At 48.6% G+C, this 20523-nt stretch overlaps 2 protein-coding genes across 2 annotated transcripts; both read left to right on the top strand.

Annotated features, from left to right (window-relative positions):
• Nucleotides 1-8322: 8322 nt before the first annotated feature.
• On the top strand, nt 8323-9270 carry LOC138436026 (keratin-associated protein 10-8-like). The gene has a single exon (XM_069581474.1). The coding sequence runs from the start codon at nt 8361-8363 to the stop codon at nt 9246-9248; it is 888 nt and encodes a 295-aa protein (XP_069437575.1). The 5' UTR covers nt 8323-8360; the 3' UTR covers nt 9249-9270.
• Nucleotides 9271-19176: 9906 nt separating this feature from the next.
• LOC138444715 (keratin-associated protein 12-2-like) lies at nt 19177-19551 on the top strand. The gene is made up of 2 exons (XM_069598084.1): nt 19177-19202; nt 19290-19551. The coding sequence occupies exons 1-2, from the start codon at nt 19177-19179 to the stop codon at nt 19549-19551; spliced, it is 288 nt and encodes a 95-aa protein (XP_069454185.1).
• Nucleotides 19552-20523: the final 972 nt, after the last annotated feature.

Here is a 20523-nt window from a genome sequence, read left to right on the forward strand (position 1 = left end):
ATTTACCTGGAGGCTTTCAGAGAATTCATGTTGTAAGCTGTTTGATGATGTTCATACTAGGTCCATCTGGGACAAAGTACTAAACAACACACATACACACATCTTAGGCCGTCTTTTCTCAAGATCTTCCGTAGAAGATACTCCATTATTTTATGGAGTCTAAGCAGAAACGGTGGCTTCCAACTAAACTCTGCTATGCCATCATTTGGAAGATGTCTCCCCATTTCAGAGATGTTAAAACTGGCCTTGACTTTCAACAGCTAAGTCAAAGCTGTCTCTTGGTAAATGACACCTTGAACTTGAAAATATGTGGGTTGGTTTCAAATATTTTTTAATATTGATTTCTAAGATAATTCTATAGTGATGAGAGAAATGACTCTGTATGTTTCCAATACAATTAGACCACGAAATTTTTGCACCTTGTTTAATGTCCCTGGATATGTTCTAGTGTTTCTTCATTTATAGTCTATGAGAACTTGAATAGAATTTGTATCCTGCTGTTGTGTGAAAATTACTTAAATCTTAATTACTTTGAATTGGTTCATGGCGCTTTTCAGGTCTATCATATCCTTCTACTTTGCTGGCTATTCATTCTATTAATTTTTGAGAGTTTGATATTGAAATTCCAACCAAAAATCTTCAACTACTTACAAAAATAATTGTAATATATAGTGAAACTATACATAACTTTGTTCTGTATTTTCCAAGTCTCCTGTAAATGTGTTATCATATTTCATAATTTAAAAAATAAAGAAAGAAGAAAAGTCTGGCATTTAGTCAATGAAGTATAGTAGTTATTTATCTTCACTTGATGTGTGCTATGATTTATATACCTGAAATAAATTTAAAAACTGAGATGAGACAGTAATTATGAACCATGAATTATGTGTTTTGGCATAGGTAATGTGGGAATTCAGAGGGGAGAAATGCCAGCTAGTGCTGAGTCATATCAGGGAAGGATTTGAAAAGAAGATGAAGTTATCTGGGCCCCAAAGAGTGAGACTCTAGCTTCAAGGAAACTCCAGGAAGTGGCATCATGGAAAATCCTCAGAGCTTAGGTGTGGGGAGGGGGTCAGGGTGGGAGGCAAGGGAGCCAGTCAGAGCCATCATACCAGTCAGGTATGATGCTGAGGATGCTCACTTGTGCACGGAGCTCTTCACACACATCGTGTTGCAGCCCTGAAGGTGAGGCAGATTCCCCAGGAGCATGCATTATGTACTCAGGAAGTGCTCCCAGGAGAGCCTGGTAAAGGGCTGGGACCACCAGATCTGGGACTGGAAGAAGGTGAAGTCCTCGCCCGATCCCACAAGGGCATTGAGTGCACATCCCATCTTGGAGAAGGAAGCTGGGTGCTCACCTGTCCATCTGGATGGACCTGTCACGTGAGTGTATGTTCCTCGGTTCTTTGTCTTGTCACAACAAAGATTTGGAGCGATGGATATTAAAGCCCCCTCGGCGTGTCACAGCTCTCAGGTCTTGGATAGATTGTGTTATAGCTCTCAGGTCGCGAATGGACCATGTTATAGCTCTTAGACAAATCAGTGTCACAGCTCAGTGTTACAGCTCTATTTTATTTAGAAGATAGCAGGAGAATCCATCTTTGAGGTGTGAGGGCAAGTCAATCCAAAGACGCTAAGAGCGCCCCAGCGCGGGAGAGAGAGAGAGCTAGCTTTGGCTCCTCTTTGATACGTTTTTTCCCCTGGGCCTGTCCTGTGTAAACTGGGCCAGCCAGGAGTGTTGTTTGTTTTACCTGAGGTCCTCACTCCGGTCCTCCGACCTTCCTTTGTTCTATTTTCGCGGGCTTTTCCCTTCTTTGTCTTTTAGCCACCGCCACTTTAGACTCCTTTTCCCTATTCTACCTACCTAAGAGATCCAAATCCTCAGGCACTGCAGGCTAAGATGTGTGGCAGAGTAGCTCCCCCAAGCAGTCCTGCAAGGAGCTCTGCAGGTGAGGACTGCTCTGAGCAAGCCCAAGAGGTGCAGTAGTGTTGGCCCAACAGGCTTAATTACCCCCTTGTACAGATGAAGATGACCATGGTCTCTAAGGTGACACTTCTGGAAGCTAGAAACAGGCTCTCTGACTCTAAATAAAGCACTTCATGCATGGATATTCACTGGTCAATTACTTATTTTTTTCACCTTTTTTTTTTTTTTTTGCTGAAGCTACTGCTGAGAAAAGGCTTTGATTGCACAGTAAAGAAACCTGAATTAAAATGAGAAGGACAGAACCATCAGTGAGCTGTTGAATTTTTCAACTATCTTTAGGTGTCCCTTTGTTCTACATTAAAATAGACATAGATAGATAATTGATAGATAGATGATAGAGAGATAAAAAATAATACCATAAGGAGAGTATAAGACAAAAAGCTAGTTAGGGGACTTCCTGGTGGGCCAGTGTTAAGAATCTGCCTGCAATGCAAGGGACACAGATTCAATCCCTGGTCTGGGGAGATTCCACATGCCTCAGAACATCTAAGCCCATGCACCACAACTGCTGAAGCCTGAGAGCCTAGAACCCACAAGCCGAAACCACTGAGCCCAGGTGCGGCAGCTACTGATGCTGGAATGCTCCAGAGCCTGTGCTCCACAACAAGAGAACCCACAGCGAGGGGAAGCCTGTGCATCACAACCAGAGAGTGCCTTCTGCTCACCACAACTAGAAGAAGCCTGCGTGTAGCCAAAAAAAAAAAAAAAACAATTTAATGTTAGGGAAAAAATACATGTAACTTGTGAAACTCCAATACTTTGACCACCAGATGTGAAGAACTGACTCACTGGAAACCACCCTGATGCTAGGAAAGATTGAAGGCAGGAGGAGAAAGGGACGACAGAGGATGAGATAGTTGCATGGCATCAGCAACTTAACGGACATGAGTTTGAGTAAGTTCCGGGAGTTGGTGATGGACAGGGAGGCCTGGTGTGCTGCAGTCCATGGGGTAGCAAAGAGTCAGACATGACTGAGCGACTGAACTGAACTGAACTTGTACCACAGAAAATGTGCTATTTTGCTAATATTTAAGAGCTGCCAAAATCAGGGGGGAAAAGACCAACACATCAATATTTGAAGTGGGCTGGAGATAATGACATCAACTCACAGAAAATGAAATGCAAATGGGTTTGAACATACAAAAGGATTCTCAAAGTCATATTAAAAGAAAGGTAAATATTTTGAAAACCGCAAGAGATTCTATTTCTTAGCTATCAGAATGACAAAAAGCTTGATGACACACGCAGTTGGAGAAGCTGTATAAAATAGACATTCTCACACGCTACTTACAGGAGTGCAAAAATGGAACAACCCAATACAGAGGGGAACTTGATAGGCTCTACTAAAATTTCATGTTGATCAGGCAGCTGAGGAGTAAAGAGTCCGCCTGCCAATGCAGGAGACACAAGAGACATGGCTTCAATCCCTGAGTTGGGAAGATCCCCTGGAGTAGGAAATGGCGACCCACCCCAGTATTCTTGCCTGTGAAATTCGATGGACAGAGGAGCTTGCCGGGCTACAGTCCATGGGGTCACAAAGTCAGACACTATTGAGCACCACCACCCCCATCCAGTGATAAACAGTAAGCATTAAAATCTAGAATTGCATCCCAAAGATATACTGGCAAAATTAGTACATGAGACCCTGATGCCGGGAAAGATTGAGGGCAGGACGAGAAAGGGGAGACAGAGGATGAGATGACTGGATGGCAATATCGACACAACAGACATGAATTTGAGCAAATTCCAAGAGCTAGAGAAGGACAGGGAAGCCAGGCGTGCAGCAGCCCATGGGGTTGCAAACAGTAGGACACGACTAAGCGACTGAACAGTGACAATCTGTTCACTGCAGTGTTACTCAAAATAGTAAAGTACAGGAAGAAAAATAAGTGTCCATCAGCTAACTACACTGCATTCATACATGAGTGCTGTGCGGCTCTAAGGAGTGAAGGAGGTCTCAGTGCACTGCTCTCGAGTGGGCTCCAGGATATGCGGATGAAGGGAAAAGTAAGGTGCTGACCAGGGTATATATAAGGCCACCGCTTTTGTAAGAAAGGAGAATAAACAAACACAGATTTTTGGTCACATTTGAAAAAAATAATGGAAAGATAAGCCAAAACTTAATAAACTTTTAACCCATAAGGGGAATTAAAAAAACAGGTGGAGGGGACTGTGATGCAAACCAGACCTCTGTGCGTGAATCTTGCAGGGAGTTATTGGAGGTGGTTCTCAAAACACAGATTTCCACGGGGAAAGTGATATACAGCCAGTCAGATTACTGCCAGCAACCTCACTGGAGCCATCTGGAGCTGACTCGTACTAAGTGGCAAGAGTCAAGCATTAACTACTCAGGAATGTCACAAACTGGCTGTTAAACTACTGGTAAGTTGATCAAGGTGTTCTTCTGGACATGATCAAGGTGTTCCTGCCTGAGGAACACTTAGATCCGGCTCGGATCTAGGAGCCGGGAGGGGGATCAAGCTTTCTATTGGGGTGACTCCCTCCCCTTCCCATTCAACCATCTTAGATTTCTGCTATTTTAGGGGGTTGGTTTGGGGGCTGGGTATTTTGTTTTACAGATTTTGAAGAGCATACGAGTGATGGAAACTAGCTTCCCAAAAAAAGATGGTGATTTGCAGTGTTTGCCAATTTTCTTGAAAGTGCTCCCACCTCGGAAGAACCCTGCAGTCAAGAGAAAGGTGCATGAATGAATGCTCAGTCGCTCGTTGTGTCCAGCTCTGTGCAACCCCATGGACTGCAGCCCTCCGGGCTCCTCTGTCCACGGGATTCTCCAAGCAAGAACACTGGAGTGCGTTGTCATTTCCTCCTCTACGGGATCTTCCCAACCCAGGGGTTGAACCTGCATCTCCTGCATTGGCAGGCAGATTCTTTACCACTGAGCCACCTGGGAAGCCCCAAGACATGTTTATGTAGTAAGAATTATCCCAGTTTTTCCCCCACCCCCAGCATTCACCCATGCAACAACACGAGGGAAGAGAAGAACCCCAACATTTCAAGGATGGCTGAGCTCAGAGTTCAGTCCTGAACATCATTATGGGCTCTGCGTCCATAGGACAGAGGGAAGGAACATCTTTATTCAAGTCCAGGCTACATTCAGCTCAGAGAGGGTCCACCAGGCCCACAGACCAACCCAGAGGTCATTCTCACGTCTCTGGATGTATAATTGGAATGGAAGTCCCTGATGTTTAAAACAACCCCACATTCATTCCAAGCTTTGGAAGGAATTCTCATATTAAAAATGATAAGCCTCTGAAACTGCTGCTTCCCCTGTGCCCCAGGTCAGGAGAGTGCTTCAAAACCAGCACTGCAACCTGGGAGCAGAGGCAGAAATTAGTGCTGCTTTAAAGACCTGAAGGATGTGGGGGTGGTTCCCCATAACATCTCCATTCACTAGTCTACAAAAACCAGCTGGATCCTGGGAAATGACAAAGAACTACTGCAAACCCACCAATGAGTAGCTGCTACACCAATTGCAGCTGCTACAACACATGAGCTGTGTTTGCTGGAGCAGCCGAACCCAGCATTCAGTGCATGGTAAGCAGAAAAATCAGATCTCATCAGCATTTTAAAAGTCTATCAAAGGACACTGTCAAGAGAGGGAAAAGACAACCCACAAGATGAGGGGCAATATTTGCAAAAAATAATTCTGATCAAGGGCCTAGTAGTCAGAGTACATAAAGAACGCCTATAACTGGACAACAAGACAAACAACCTAATTCAAAATGGACAAAGTGCTACCATAGACATCGTCCCAAAGGAAATATACAGACAAGCACGAGAAAGGAATGACAATGTCATTGGGCGTTAGGGAAATGCAAGTTAAACACAAGGAGATGCCACTTCACGTCCACTAGGGTGGCTATAATTTAAAATAAACAAATAAATGAATAGAAAATAAGTCCCATGTAAAGAAATTGGGATCCTTGTACATTGCCAGTAGAAATGTAAAATGGCACAGCTGCTATGGAAAATAGTCTAGCGGTTCCTGAAAAGTGTGCCATATAACCCATCAAATCTACTTCTAGGTATACACCCAAAGACTTATTAATAAAAAGAGATATTCAAACAAAAGCTTGTACACAAATATTCATCACACCTTGTTCACTCTAAGAAAATTGTATTGTTGTTGCTCAGTCACTCAGTCCTGTCTGACTTTTTGCAACCCCATGGACTGCAGCACCCCAGCGTTCCCTTGTCCATCACCATCTCCTGGAGCCTGCTCAAACTCAAGTCCATTAAGTCAACAATGTCATCCAACCCTCTTATCCTCTGTAGCCCCCTTCTCCTCCTGCCCTCAATCTTTCCTAGCATCAGGGTCTTTTGCAAAGAGTTAGCTCTTCATATCAGGTGGCCCAAGTATTGGAGCTTCAGCTTCAGTCCTTCCAATGTATATTCAGGGTTGATTTCCTTTAGGATTGACTAGTTTGATCTCCTTTCAGTCCAAGAGACTCTCAAGAGTCTTCTCCAACACCATATTTCAAAAGCATCAATTCTTTGGCACTCAGCCTTCTTTATGGCCCAACTCTCATATCCATACATGACTATACAGACCTTTATGAGCAAAGTGAAGTCTCTGCTGTTTAATATATTGTCTAGGTTTGTCACTCCAGCACTCTGCCCCGGAAAATCCCATGGATGGAGGAGCCTGGTGGGCTACAGTCCATGGGGTCGCGAAGAGTTGGACACGAATGAGCGACTTCACTTCACTAGCTTTGTCATAGCTTCCCTTGCAAGGAGCAAGCATTTTTTAACCAAGAGGTATAAATGGCCCAAATGTTCATCGACTTATGGGTAAATAAAATGTTGTCTCTTTCTATGAGGAATGTTATCCTGTCATAAAAAAGGATCAAGCACACATGTATGCCACATGTATGCCAACTTGGAGTCAGACACAAAAGGCCACCTATTGTGTGATTCCTTTTACATGAAATGAGCAGAACAGCCAAAGCCATAGAGACAGAAAGCAGAGCGGTGCTTGACAGGGACTGGGGAGGGTCTACCCAATACTACAAGATTTCCTTTTGGGAATGTCCCAGGACTAGATAGTGGTCATAGTTGTACAGTGTTGTGACTGTACTAAATGTCCCTGAATCAAACACTTTAAAATGGTTAATTTTATATTATTTGTTACATGTAATAAAAAAAAACGTACCTGTTAAGGATTTCTAACAGGGAGGCCCCTAGAGCTTCCCTGGTGATCCAGTGGTTAACAATCCACTTGCCAATGCAAAGAACATAAATTTAATTCCTGGCCTGGGACTAGCCCACGTGCCACAACTACCAAAGCCCATATGTCCTAAAGCCAGTGCTCCTCAATAAGATAAGCCATTGCCAAGAGCAGCCTGCCCACTGCAACAAAGAGTAAGCCCCGTTTGCCACAACCAGGGAAAGCCTACATGCAGCAACAAAGACCCAGCTCAGCGAAAAGTTAACTAATTTTTAAAGAAGAGTGAGGACCTCAGACTGTGCAGCACTTGGTGTTACCAGTGTTGTAAATCTTGGCTGATCTTGCAGGTGGGATATTTGTGTTTTAATTTAGAAACTTTAATTATCAGTGATATCCAGTAGCTTTTCAAATGTTGATTGGAAATTTGAATGAGCTGTGTGCTTGTGTTTGATTCTATTGTATCATATCCTGCTTTAGTTGTAAAGACTTTCAAATTTTACATTGCAAATATTTACTAGCAGTTCAATATCTTCACTTTATATGCCAAAAATATTTCTTTTGGGTTCTGATTGAAGTTACATCAGGGATGGATTGATCCAGAAAGAGTGGTAATTCAGTCTATAGCTCTGAGTTTCTTGCTTACACCTCTCGGGTCCCAGTGGATATATGTTGTGTGTGTTCTTTGATCAAGTTTTCTATTTTGCTCGCAACTTATCTTCTTAGTAATGCTCTTAGGTATAGTTTGGGCTGCGGTAAAGCTAGGCATCTTTCCCTATGTATTCTCACACTGTCGAGGCTGGCGTGAAGTGGGAGCGGCTGCAGTGGCTGGGAACTTGTCTCACGCTCAGCCCCTCCCTCCGTGAACGTGACTTAAGAACCCTGACAGGCATTCAGCAGAAACTTGCGTCTTGCATCCTCCACAAGTTTTCTGGAGCCAAACAAAGAACAGATGGGAAAACAGACTCTTGCAACGTACTCACATGTTTAATGAGTAAAAGCTAATTGTAGAAAACACAGCAGCCCTAATGAGGGTCAGCTCCAAACAGCAACAAGGAAGGGAGAGCGTGGGAGCCTCCAACCAGGGCCACGCGCATACCCAGGGCGGGTATAAAAGCAGACATTCCCCAGCACTTCACTCACACACTCACACACACTTACACCTCCTCCAGCCGTACCACCTCCACCATGGCCTTCTCTAACCTGTCTGCTTGCTCCAGCGACCTGAGCTACAGCAGCCGGATCTGCCTGCCTGGATCCTGTGACTCCTGCACCGGCTCCTCCTGGCAGGTGGATGACTGTCCAGAGAGCTGCTGCGAGCCCCCCTGCTGTGCCCCCAGCTGCTGCACCTCAGCCCCCCGCCTGACCCTCCTCTGCGCCCCAGTGAGTTGTGAGTCCAGCCCCTGCTGCCAGCCAGCCTGCAGCAGCTCCTGCCCAGCCTCGTGTGGCCAGCAGTCCAGCTGCCAGTCCTCCTGCTGCACCTCCTCCCGCTGCCAGCAGGCCTGCTGTGAACCTGTCTGCTGTGAGCCTGTCTGCTGCAGGCCCGTCTGCTGCAGGCCTGTCTGCTGTACACCTGTCTGCTGCACACCTGTCTGCTGCAGGCCTGTCTGCTGTGAGGCCTCCCCCTGCTCAACCTCCTCATGTTGCCAGCAGTCCAGCTGCCAGCCCTCCTGCTGCACCTCCTCCTGCTGCCTGCAGGCCTGCTGTGAGCCCGTCTGCTGCAGGCCTGTCTGCTGCACACCTGTTTGCTGCAGGCCCGTGTGCTGTGAGACCTCCCCCTGCTCAGCCCCCTCATCCTGCTGCAGACCCTCCTCTTCCGTGTCCCTCCTCTGCCGTCCTGTGTGCCGCCCCACCTGCTGTGTGCCCGCCTCCTCTTGCAAGCCCAGCTTCTGCCGCCCGGCCTCCTCTGTGTCCCTCCTCTGCCGCCCTGCGTGCCGCCTCGCCTGCTGTGTGCCCACCTCCTCCTGCCATCCAAGCTGCTGCCGCCCGGCCTCCTCTGTGTCCCTGCTCTGCCGGCCTGCATGCTCCCGCTTGGCCTGCGGCATCCCCACCTCAGCCCCGGAGCTCTGCTGCTGACCGGCCAATCACCCGCCCTCCACAAGCTGCTGTCTCTCTCCCAAGCTCCAGGAGCCCCTCTGCTGGCGCCAGGACCTCCCCTCTCCCAAAGTTGGACACGCAGCTGCTGCCCAGAGAGGATTCGAACTTGGCAGGCATCTCAGAAAGCCCTTGACAGGGTGGACTGTGGGGCCCCAGGAGCCTCCTCTGCAGGACAGGCTGCTTGAATCCCATATGACAAACATCAGCTGCTCTAATGAATAAAGCATTTGTGTCAGGAAATATGGACCCATGTCTGTTTTGGCCTCCTCCCTTGGGCCCCCTCAGCCCCTCCAAATATGGCCTGTAGGTGCTCTGCTGGCAGAAGCCAGGCAGTAAAGACACATTCTCCCATCCGAGTTCAAAGCAGCTGAGAAACAACAGGATCTGAAAGCTGGTGCCATTCACACATTCTATGTCCCTTCGTACCCCAGGCTCACTCTCCCTGCAGTGGACGGCCCTTCAAGGCTGGCATGGAGGCGGGTGTGGGTGCAGAAGGCTCAGATCCTGAGTGGGCCCTGGGTTCCTCCCCCTGCCCATGCAGGTTGAGGGTGACTTGGGGAGCAGCAGAAACCCTCCTGGGTCTGGATCGGAGAGTCCAGGGTAAGTGCTGTTGGAGAGACGTGCCAACACTGAGGAGGAGATTCTGGGGGCTCCAAGGGGGTGCAGTGTCAATTTAGACATCACTCATTCTACTCAAGGTTTCAAAGCCTAACCGAGGAGGGACAGAACAAAAGAGACGCCTTGTGAACAAACCCTCAGGACAGTAGGGGAGAAAGAGCCTGCAGTCTTAGTGGACATTAGCAATAGAGGAAGTGGGCACCAGTCAGCACCAGTCAACTACTTATCCCCCACCAGAAACAGACTGATGAGGCCCATAGGAGCACGAGAACAGTGGAGGCTGGGGCAAGAGGGACCAGGAACTGAAGGCATCTCCCCAGGGGATACTATCCCCACCCCAGCTCAGTTCCATCCAGGAAAGAGGGAATGGAGCAAAACCCTAAGAGGACCGGTAAACAGGTGTCCTGCCTCAACTCGTAAATCTCTTTCCTGAGTTTACTCAAGACAAGTACCATTTTTCTCCTTTGCCTTTAGCTTCTTTTCTTTTCTCACCTATTTGTAAAGTCTCCTCAGATAACCATTTTTGCCTTTTTGCATTTCTTTTGGTTGGGGATGGTCTTAATCACTGTCAAGTGATCAAAGGCAAAGGAGAAAAGGAAAGATATACCCATTTGTATGCAGAGTTCCAAAGAATAAAAGGAGAGATAAGAAAGCCTTCCTCAGTGATCAGTGCAAAGAAAAAGAGGAAAACAATAGAATGAGAAAGACCAGAGGTCTCTTCAAGAAAATTAGAGATACTAAGGGAATATTTCATGCAAAGATGGGCTCAATAAAGGACAGAAATGGTATGGACCTAACAGAAGCAGGAGATATTAAGAAGAGGTGGCAAGAATACACAGATGGACTATGCAAAAAAGGTCTTCAAGACCCAGATAACCACGATGGTGTGATCACTCACCTAGAGCCAGACATCCTGGAATGTGAAGTCAAGTGGGCCTTAGGAAGCATCACTATGAATAAAGCTAGTGGAGGTGATGGAATTCCAGCTGAGCTATTTCAAATCCTAAAGTGCTGCACTCAATATGCCAGCAAATTTGGAAAACTCAGCAGTGGCCACAGGACTGGAAAAGGTCAGTTTTCATGCCAATCCCCAAAACAGCAATGTCAAAGAATGGTCAAACTACCACACAGTTGTACTCATTTCACATGCTAGCAAAATAATGCTCAAAATTCTCCAAGCCAAGCTTCAACAATACGTGAACTGTGAACTTCCAGATGTTCAAACTAGATTTAGAAAAGGCAGAGGAACCAGAGTTCAAATTGCCAACATCCATTGGATCATCAAAAAAGCAAGAGAGTTCCAGAAAAACATCTACTTCTGTTTATTGACTATGCCAAAGCCTTTGACTGTGTAGTCTGCAACAAACTCTGGAAAATTCTTAAAGAGATGGGAATACCAGACCATCTGACCTGCCTCCTGAGGAATCTGTATGCAGGTCAGGAAGCAACAGTTAGAACTGGACATGGAACAACAGACTGGTTCCAAACAGGGAAAGGAGTGTCAAGGCTGTATATTGTCACCCTGCTTATTTAACTTACATGCAGAGTACATCATGCAAAATGACGGGCTGGATGAAGCACAAGCTGGAATCAAGATTGCCAGGAGAAATATCAATAACCTCAGATATGCAGATGACACCACTCTTATGGCAGAAAGTGAAGAACGAAAGAGCCTCTTGATGAAAGTGAAAGAGGAGAGTGAAAAAGCTGGCCTAAAGCTCAACATTCAGAAAACGAAGACCATGGCATCTGGTCCCATCACTTCATGGGAAATAGATGGGGAAACAGGGGAAACAGTGTCAGACTTTATGTTTTTGGGCTCCGAAATCACTGAAGATGGTGATTGCAGCCATGAAATTAAAAGTCGCTTACTCCTTGGAAGGAAAGTTATGACTAAGCTAGATAACATATTAAAAAACAGAGACATTAGTTTGCCAACAAAGGTCCATCCAGTCAAGGCTATGGTTTTTCCAGTGGTCATGTATGGATGTGAGAGTTGGACAGTGACAAGAGCTGAGCCCCGAAGAATTGATGCTTTTGAACTGTGGTGTTGGAGAAGACTCTTGAGTGTCCCTTGGACTTCAAGGAGATCCAACCAGTCCATCCTAAAGGAAATCAGTCCTGAATATTCATTGGAAGGACTGATGCTGAAGCTGAAACTCCAATACTTTGGCGACCTGGTGCAAAGAACTGACTCATTGGAAAAGACTATTGCTGGGAAAGATTGAAGGTGGGAGGAGAAGGGGACAACAGAGGAGAAGGGGACAACAGAGGATAAGATGGTTGAATGTCATCACTGACTCAATAAACATGAGGTTGAGTAAGCTCCAGGAGTTGGTGATGGACAGAGAAGCCTGGTGTGCTGCAGTCCATGGGGTCGCAGAGTCAGACACAACCGAGCAACTGAACTGAACTAAACTGTACCCTTTACCTGTTCATTTCAATTTTAATAAAATAGAACCATCTCCATAGATAAGTGGGCAAAGGCCTTGGTGGACTCTTCATTGCACAGAGAGTTAAGAAGACATAGAGAAGGTTTTACTTCACCTCAACCCAAGAAAAGTGAGCTGCAGCTACACTGACACACTTGGAAAGCAGAATCTACAACCCACACCAAAGCCAGAGTCGTCCGTCGAGATGAGCAGGGCATCTGTGGGGTTCCTGACCGGATAGCGGTGTCGCCATGAACAGCGCAACACAGGCACACATGAAGACCGCATGTGCTAAGCATGACATGACATGACATGACACTAAGCGCCAAAGCAGGCCACTGCTGGTGCCGTGTGTCCCCATGGGTCAGGCCGCAGCGCTGACCTGGGAGGAGAGAGTTGGTGAAAGACGTTTATGGAGTTCACCTTAGTAACAAAGTGACAATTCTAAATGCTCCGAGATTATTCAGGTCTCAGGTGAGCCTCTCTATCACTGTGACGCCCTGATCATCCATGTGACTAAGACAGGGACCATCGCAACCCCAAAGGCATCCTGTGAACCAGAGCAACCTGGGAAGACTTCCTCTCCCACCTGGTGGGCAGCACAGTGGTGCCCTCCTGGGGGTGGTAGGGAGGGCAGCAGAAAGGTGGGACGTGACATCAAATGCCTGGCTTGGGGAAGATAAACAGGCCTGGCGGGAGGTTTGGCTTGAATGGAAGGATACTGAGGCAGTGCCAGGCAGTGGGTGCTCTTAGAGTCCCCTCTTCACATCTTCACAGTCATGTGACATCATAGTGATGGGAGTTTCTGGGTCTGTGCCTTCTGACAGGAAGGATGCCCTGATGGCACTCCTTTTAAGACTCTTCCTTGGTTCCCAAGTGGTTGTCCCTGGAATGCTGGTGTCTCAATGGCTTCCTTCTCTGGGGAGCCCCCACCCCTCCCTAGAATGGCCCCAGTGCACTTTCTCTTCCAGGGCCCACATTCACACCACAGGGGCTGAGTTGCCACTTCCTGGGGCAGCTCTCTGGCTCCAGGGCCAGGCTTCCCCTTCCAGGAATATCACGGGCACCCCACATTTGGGCCTGCACATTCTTCCTATAACTGCCAGGATTCCAGACGGGACGGGATCTTTGTGTACAGTGAGTTCATCAAGTGTCCAGTAGGCAGAATTCTCAAATCTTTCCCAGCATCAGGGTCTTTTCCAATGAGTCAGTTCTTCACATCAGGTGGCCAAATTATTGGAGCTTCAGCACCAGTCCTTCCAATGAATATTCAGGGTTAATTTCCTTTAGGATTGACTGGTTTGATTGTATTGTTCAAGGGACTCTCAAGAGTCTACTCCAGCCCCGCAATTTGAAAGTATTAGCTCTTCGGTGCTCAGACTTCTTTATGGTCCAACTCTCACATCTGTACATAACTACTGGAAAGACCGTAGCTTTGACTATATGGACCTTTGTCAGCAAAGTGATGTCTCTGCTTTTTAATATACTAAGATTGTCATAGCTTTTCTTCCAAGGAGTAAGTTGTGATCTAGTTAAAATGAGGCCAACGGGGTGCGCTTTAATCCAGAGACACACAACTGTGCCCGCATGAACAAAGGAACTCTGGACACACAGGTATCGCAGAGGGAAGATGCTGTGAAGATGACGGCAGAGGTCAGGGTGATGCCTGTGCAAGTCAAGGAACCACAGAGATGTCAGGAACCAGGAGAGAGGATGGATTTTCCCTCATCACCCTGAGAAGGGACCAGCCTGCCCACGCCTTGATTTCTGAGTCTGGCCTCCAGTCCATGAGACCACACATGGTTTTGAACACGGTACCCAGTCTGGGTGCCCTACAGCCACAGGAATCTTCTCCAGACCCTCCCCTGCTCCAGCCCCAGCAGAGGGTGGAGAGGCCAAGAGGGTGCCTGTGCTACAGGCGTCCAGGCATGTGGGGGCCAAGGTCAAGAGCTGCCCCTGGAGAGAGCTGTGCCATGTCCCCCCACCCTCCTGAGGAGGAGGGATGGGCAGGTACGTCCTCTGCAGGCAAGTGAGGGGCTCTCAGGGGGTCACCAGGAGTGTGACAGAGTCCTCCAGGGAGGCGCACCCCTTCCTGGGGCTACGACACTGGACTTTACTGTGGCTGCCCTAACAAGTAACCAGGAGCATACGGCTGAAAGAGCACCAAGGTGTCACCTCTCAGCTGTGGAGGTGGGCTCAGGAGCGAGTCTCACTGGCCACGGTCACAGATGGACTGTCTGACCCAACCCAGGGCCTCGGAGCAGAAACTCTTTCTTATCTCCCTCAGCTTCCTTATCTTCCTTCAGCCACCATATCCTCAGCCCGTGGCCTGGCATCTTGCTTTCCTCTCCCCGTGGCCTCCCTTTCAGTGACCACATCTCCTGTCCCCTCTCCCAAGTCCACCCGTATGACTCAGAACCACCTCCCATTACAAGGCCCTTAATTTATTCTCATCCACAAAGTTGCTGTGCTGTCCATGTAAGGGGATTTATCACAGGTTGTGGGGTCAGATGTGGGCATCTCTGGGGAACGTCCATGGACCTCACAAAGGGAGGGACAGGGGCCATACTTGTCAGAGAAGCATCTGGTTTCCATTTAGACTGGCAGGGGCTGGAAGACTGGGGGATACATATCAGTTGCTGAGCAGAAAACCTTTTTACCTAGAAGGGGTCAGTTCAGGCAGTTAGTGACTCCCCTCAATCTACAGAGCACAATTGCACTCATCTCACACGCTAGTAAAGTAATGCTCAAAATTCTCCAAGCCAGGCTTCAACAATATGTGAACTGTGAATTCCCAGATGTTTAATCTGGATTTAGAAAAGGCAGAGAAACAAGAGATCAAATTGCCAACATCCGCTGGATCATGGAAAAAGCAAGAGAGTTCCAGAAAAACATCTATTTCTTCTGTATTGACTATGCCAAAGACTTCGACTGTGTGGATCACAACAAACTCTGGAAAATTCTTCAAGAGATGGGAATACCAGACCACCTGACTTGCCTCCTGAGGAATCTGTATGCAGGTCAAGAAGCAACAGTTAGAACTGGACATGGAACAATAGATTGGTTCCAAATAGGGAAAGGAGTATGTCAAGGCTGTATATTGTCACCTTGTTTATTTAACTTATATGCAGAGTACATCATGAGAAACGCTGGGCTGGATGAAGTACAAGCTGGAATCAAGATTGCCGTGAGAAATATTGATAACCTCAGATATGCAGATGACATCACCCTCAAGGCAGAAGGTGAAGAAGAAGAGCCGCTTGATGAAAGTGAAAGAGGAGAGTAAAAAAGTTGGCTTGAGGCTCAACATTCAGAAAACCAAGATCATAGCATCTGGTCCCATCACTTCATGGCAAATAGATGGGGAGACAGTGTAAACAGTGGCTGACTATTTTGTGGGGCTCCAAAATCACTGCAGATGGTGACTGTAGCCATGAAATTAAAAGATGCTTACTCATTAGAAGAAACGTTATGACCAACCTAGACAGCATATTAAAAAGCAGAGACATTACTTTGCCAACAAAGGTCCATCTAGTCAAAGCTATGGTTTTTCCAGTAGTCATGTATGGATGTGAGAGTTGGACTATAAAGAAAGTGCCGAAGAATTGATGCTTTTGAACTGTGGTGTTGGAGAAGACTCTTGAGGGCCCCTTGGACTGCAAGGAGTTCCAACCAGTCCATCCTAAAGGAAATCAATCCTGAATATTCATTGGAAGGGCTGATCTGAAGGTGAAACTCCAATACTTTGGCCACCTGATGTGAAGAACTGACTCCTTGAAGGCAGGAGGAGAAGGAGACAGCAGAGGATGAGATGGCTGGATGGCATCACTGACTCAATGGACATGAGTCTGAGTAACCTCCAGGAGTTGGCAATTGACAGGTAGCCCTGGTGTGCTGCAGTCCATGGGGTTGCAAAGAGTCGGACACAACTGAGCGACACTGAACTGAACTGAACACAGAGCAGAGTGAGGACTGACCTCATAAGTTCAGGGGACAGTGTGGTGCCTATGGCTGAGCACTGGGAGCTTGACCCTCAGCCAAGAAATCACCTTTCCGTGCTCGGTCACCAGCATGGCCATCTGTGACCTGGCCTTCTCTGCAGAAGGACTTTGAGGATCTTGGGGAACCACTCCCAGAGGAAGCATTTTAGGGAAAGATACTACAGGAGAGACATCATATGCTCGGTGAGCACTGCACTCTGGTGTTTATTAGGCCTGTGATACTGGAGGCCTCAGAACCTGGACCAACCAGTGTGGGCACCATGGGGATGACCTGGGCAGGGGCTAGGGGACACTGATGGGTGAGCCCCTCAGCCTAGCTGGTTGGGACCAGGCGGCCTTGCTACAACACGGTCTAGTCGGGTCTGGGAGGTGTGAAGACGGCAATGTCTGGGCTGCCTCGTGGGAGGTCAGAGGGCCCACTGCTTCTGACCCTGTACATGAAGCAGGGGTTTTACAGGTCATGGGCTCAGAAGCAGGAAGGGATGCTTCAGGGGACGGGTCTGCAGACCAGGGAAGGGTAGGAGGGCTGGCAGAACCTGGAAGGCTGGCAGGAGGGGATCACATACACGATGCGCTTGTAGCACACGGGGACATACAGGACAGGCTTGCAGCTCAGAGGCACACAGCAAGATGCCTGGCAGGGGCTGGGCACACAGCAGGCTGGCCGGCATAGCAGAGCCACGCGGGAGGCACCACAGGGGTTTCAGCAGCCCAGGGCAGGGCAACAGAGAGCAGGGCAGGCCGGCTGGCAGGAAGTGGGCACACAGCAAATCTCCTGGCAGGAACTGGGCACACAGCAAGTCGGCTGGCAGCTCGCAGGGCAGCTAGTGTCACACATGGTGGTGTGAGGCTGGCAGGGGTCGGGACAGAGGACAGGGCTGGTCTGGAGGCTCCCTCCCCAGGGTGCCTTTTATACCCAGGCTGTGGTGTCCTGGCAACGAGGGACTGGGTATCTTCCTCGTGGCCGCCTGTTGTTTTTCCTCCTCCTCCCCCCAAGGGTCTCTTCCTGGAGCCTCCAGCTGCTGTGACTCAGTTCAGGAAGCTCCCTCAGCTGGAGGCTGATGGTGACCCAGTGGCCCTGGGATTTCTGGAATTGGAGCCTGGGTCGGATGGGAAAGGGCCGTCAGGCCAGGACTGGGCCCCCACATGGTGATTTTCAAGGTCTTCCCCCAATTTAACTACCCTGTCCTCTGTCCACATAAGCACAGTCACACTCACTGCACCTCGTCCAGAAGGTTCTTCCTCGGGGTGGGCTCCTCACTGGGGGCTGTGGCCATGTTATTGCCATAATCATAACAACCGGGTTCCAGTTCATGCCAGGGCTGAGCTAAGCATTTTACATGGACTGTCTCAGAACCAATCAGTCATCAACCCTGCCACCATTCAAGGGGCCAGCAACACAGATATCCAGTCAGAAAGAGCTGGAAGGTCCTGCAATGCATGCAGGTTCCACCCCTGCGAATGGAGAGGCATTGAAGCTCCTCAGTCTCACCCTGCAATCTGTGGTTTTTACATTGTGCCCAGTGGAGTGGGACTTAGGGGCAGTGTATGATTCTTGGATCTGTAAATTGGAATTTTCCTAATCACAATTGGGGAATTTTATCCCTTATTTCTTCAAAATATCCTTAGGCTTCAGTGTCATTCTTTTCTCCTTTTGGGGTTGAAATTACTTGCATGTTAGCTTTTCTGATATGGTCTCAAAGACCCTCTTCATTTTTCTTAACTCTTTGTCCCTCTTCTTCAGATTGGGACATGTCTTAGGACTGACATGTCTTCAAGTTCACCGACTCCTTCTTCTTCCAGAACCCAGGTTGTGCTGTCTGGTCCTCGGGCTCTGTAATCTGAATCTGTCCCCCTACACTGGCTCCCTGGCACCCCACACTGTGGGATTTCCCACTGCTCCTGGAACATGCCCATTTCTGCAGCAGATTCTTTACCCACCCCCAAACTTGCTGCCTCTGCCTGGAGCACCCACTACCCCTGACCCTTTGCTGTACCCACTGCCAGCTCAGCATCACCAGAGTCCCACAGACCACCAACCAGCACCCACTTCTCTGCTGAACTCACTTTCCGTTCTGGGTTTCAGCCCCCTCTGGAGTGATTTCATGCATTGATTTTTCATTCACTCATTTATCCATTGACCTGAACGGCTCATGAGCCTGGATGTCTCTATTGCCAGCACGCAGAATAACCTGCTGCCTCAGCAAATCAGTTCTTGCATGATTACAATAAGACAGAAGCTGACAAATTTTCTGTAAAGGGCAGATAGTAAGCATCTCAGGCTTTGCAGCTACCTGGTCTCACTCACGACGACGCAACATTATAGGGAAAAGTGGCCGTAGACACATTAAATACATGAGCGTGTCTATGCCCCAGAACACTTCATTCACATGCAGGCAGCAGGACAGACTTGCCCCACAGATTGCAGTTTGCAGACTCCTGTTTCAAAGTGCAAATAAAAGCTCAAAATACACCATGGCCTCAAAGTCTTCATTGACGGCATGAGATAAAAAGGAGTAAAAGGATACAATACTCTGAGTTGATTCTGAGGTGCCCCGTGCACAGTGATGACCTGGAGAAACAATGTGAACCCCATGGAAAGGCAAACTAGAACATCCTGTTTACAGAAGGAGGAACTGACCTCAAAGGCAAACGAATTTATAGAGGAAAATAGCATAGGAAAGCGTGTCCCAGGGTAATAAGATGTTGGGGAATCACTGTAGCAACAATCACAAGGAAGTCAACAGTTGTGTTTTTGTTGCTGGGACGCCCACAGCCTGGGTATAAAAGCTGCCGAGGGAGGCAGACTGCAGACATCCCAGCTCTCCTCCAGACACCAGCCAACCCCACACCACCATGTGCCACACCAGCTGCTCCTCAGGCTTCCAGGCTGCCTGCGTGCCCAGCTCCTGCCAGCCATCCTGCAGCACGTCCAGTCCCTGCCACACGTCCTATTTCACGTCCAGCCTCTGCCAACCAATCTGCAGCACGTCCAGCCCCTGCCAGGCGACCTGCGTGCCCGTGAGTTACAGGCCAGCCATATGTCTGCCAGTGACCTACAAGCCCACCCTGTGTGTGACTCCTTCCTGCCAGTCCTCTGTGTGCCTGCCCGTGAGCTACAGGCCGGCTGTGCTGGTGGCCCCCTCCTGTCAGTCCTCCGGGTGCTACCAGCCCTCCCGCCCCACCCTGGTCTATAGACCCATCTCCTGTAGCACCCCTTCCTGCTTGTGATCACGAGCCTCCTCCCAGCTGCTCCCAGTGCAGACGGGGTCACTCCTGCACCCCTCCCAACATGAGTCCTCGGTGGGCCTCCAGGTTCTGCATGCGACAGATGAGAAGCATGATCGACCAACCTCTGAACCCAGGCAAGAACGTGGCAGGATGATCTGGACCCTTCTGTGGACTGGTGCATTCCCCCTACCCACTGCCAGGAAGCTCTGGTTCCCAGGGTCCTTCTCTGTCTCCTGAAGGAAACCACACCCCATGTGAGCCAAATAAACCATGCTATCTCAATGAAGCCTGTCCTGTTTTATCTCCACATATTCTGAAGTTTTCTTCTTGGAGGTGAATACCAACCTTAAGTACAGAGGACCCTCCTCAAAGAGCCCTTTTGATGGCTCAGCTGAAGGTGGAGGGTCCTTGGTGGGTGGTGGGTGGGGGAGGGTGTGTCCCCACCCATGGCTGCCACTCAAGACTCACATTGTGGATGGGGGTGGACTTCCCCTTTCTCTGAGGGAGGTAGGGTGGAAAACAGGTCTGGATTCAGGTCTTAGCTGGGGCCTAAACGATGACCAACAGGGAGGCCAGAGAGACTCACACAAACACACTGCACACAAAAAGGGGAATAAGGCCGTCCCAGCGGGAAAAGGCAGATCTGAGAAAGTCTCACCCCTCAGCCCCAGACACACAGGGCCTTCCAAGGCTGACCCTGGACCCAAACCAGAGAGCCCTCCACCTTCCTGGCTCCAGCCTGGCCAGCACAGCTCCCTGAGAAGCATCAGTCTTCACCAGGGATAGGCAGACAGGTGTAGAGGTCACTTCTGTGTGACAGGAATGCAGGGGAAGCTGAAAATGTAAAACAGAGCAAAAACACTGTCTCCACAGCCCTTCTCCTAAACACAAGGTGCTGACAGCTCCCTACAGGAATCTGAAGTCACTGGTACCCTGAGGTCCTCAGGAATAACAAAACCCAGACCAAGGTCA

Source organism: Ovis canadensis, chromosome 1, assembly GCF_042477335.2.
Source record: "Ovis canadensis isolate MfBH-ARS-UI-01 breed Bighorn chromosome 1, ARS-UI_OviCan_v2, whole genome shotgun sequence".
Taxonomy (NCBI): domain Eukaryota; kingdom Metazoa; phylum Chordata; class Mammalia; order Artiodactyla; family Bovidae; genus Ovis; species Ovis canadensis.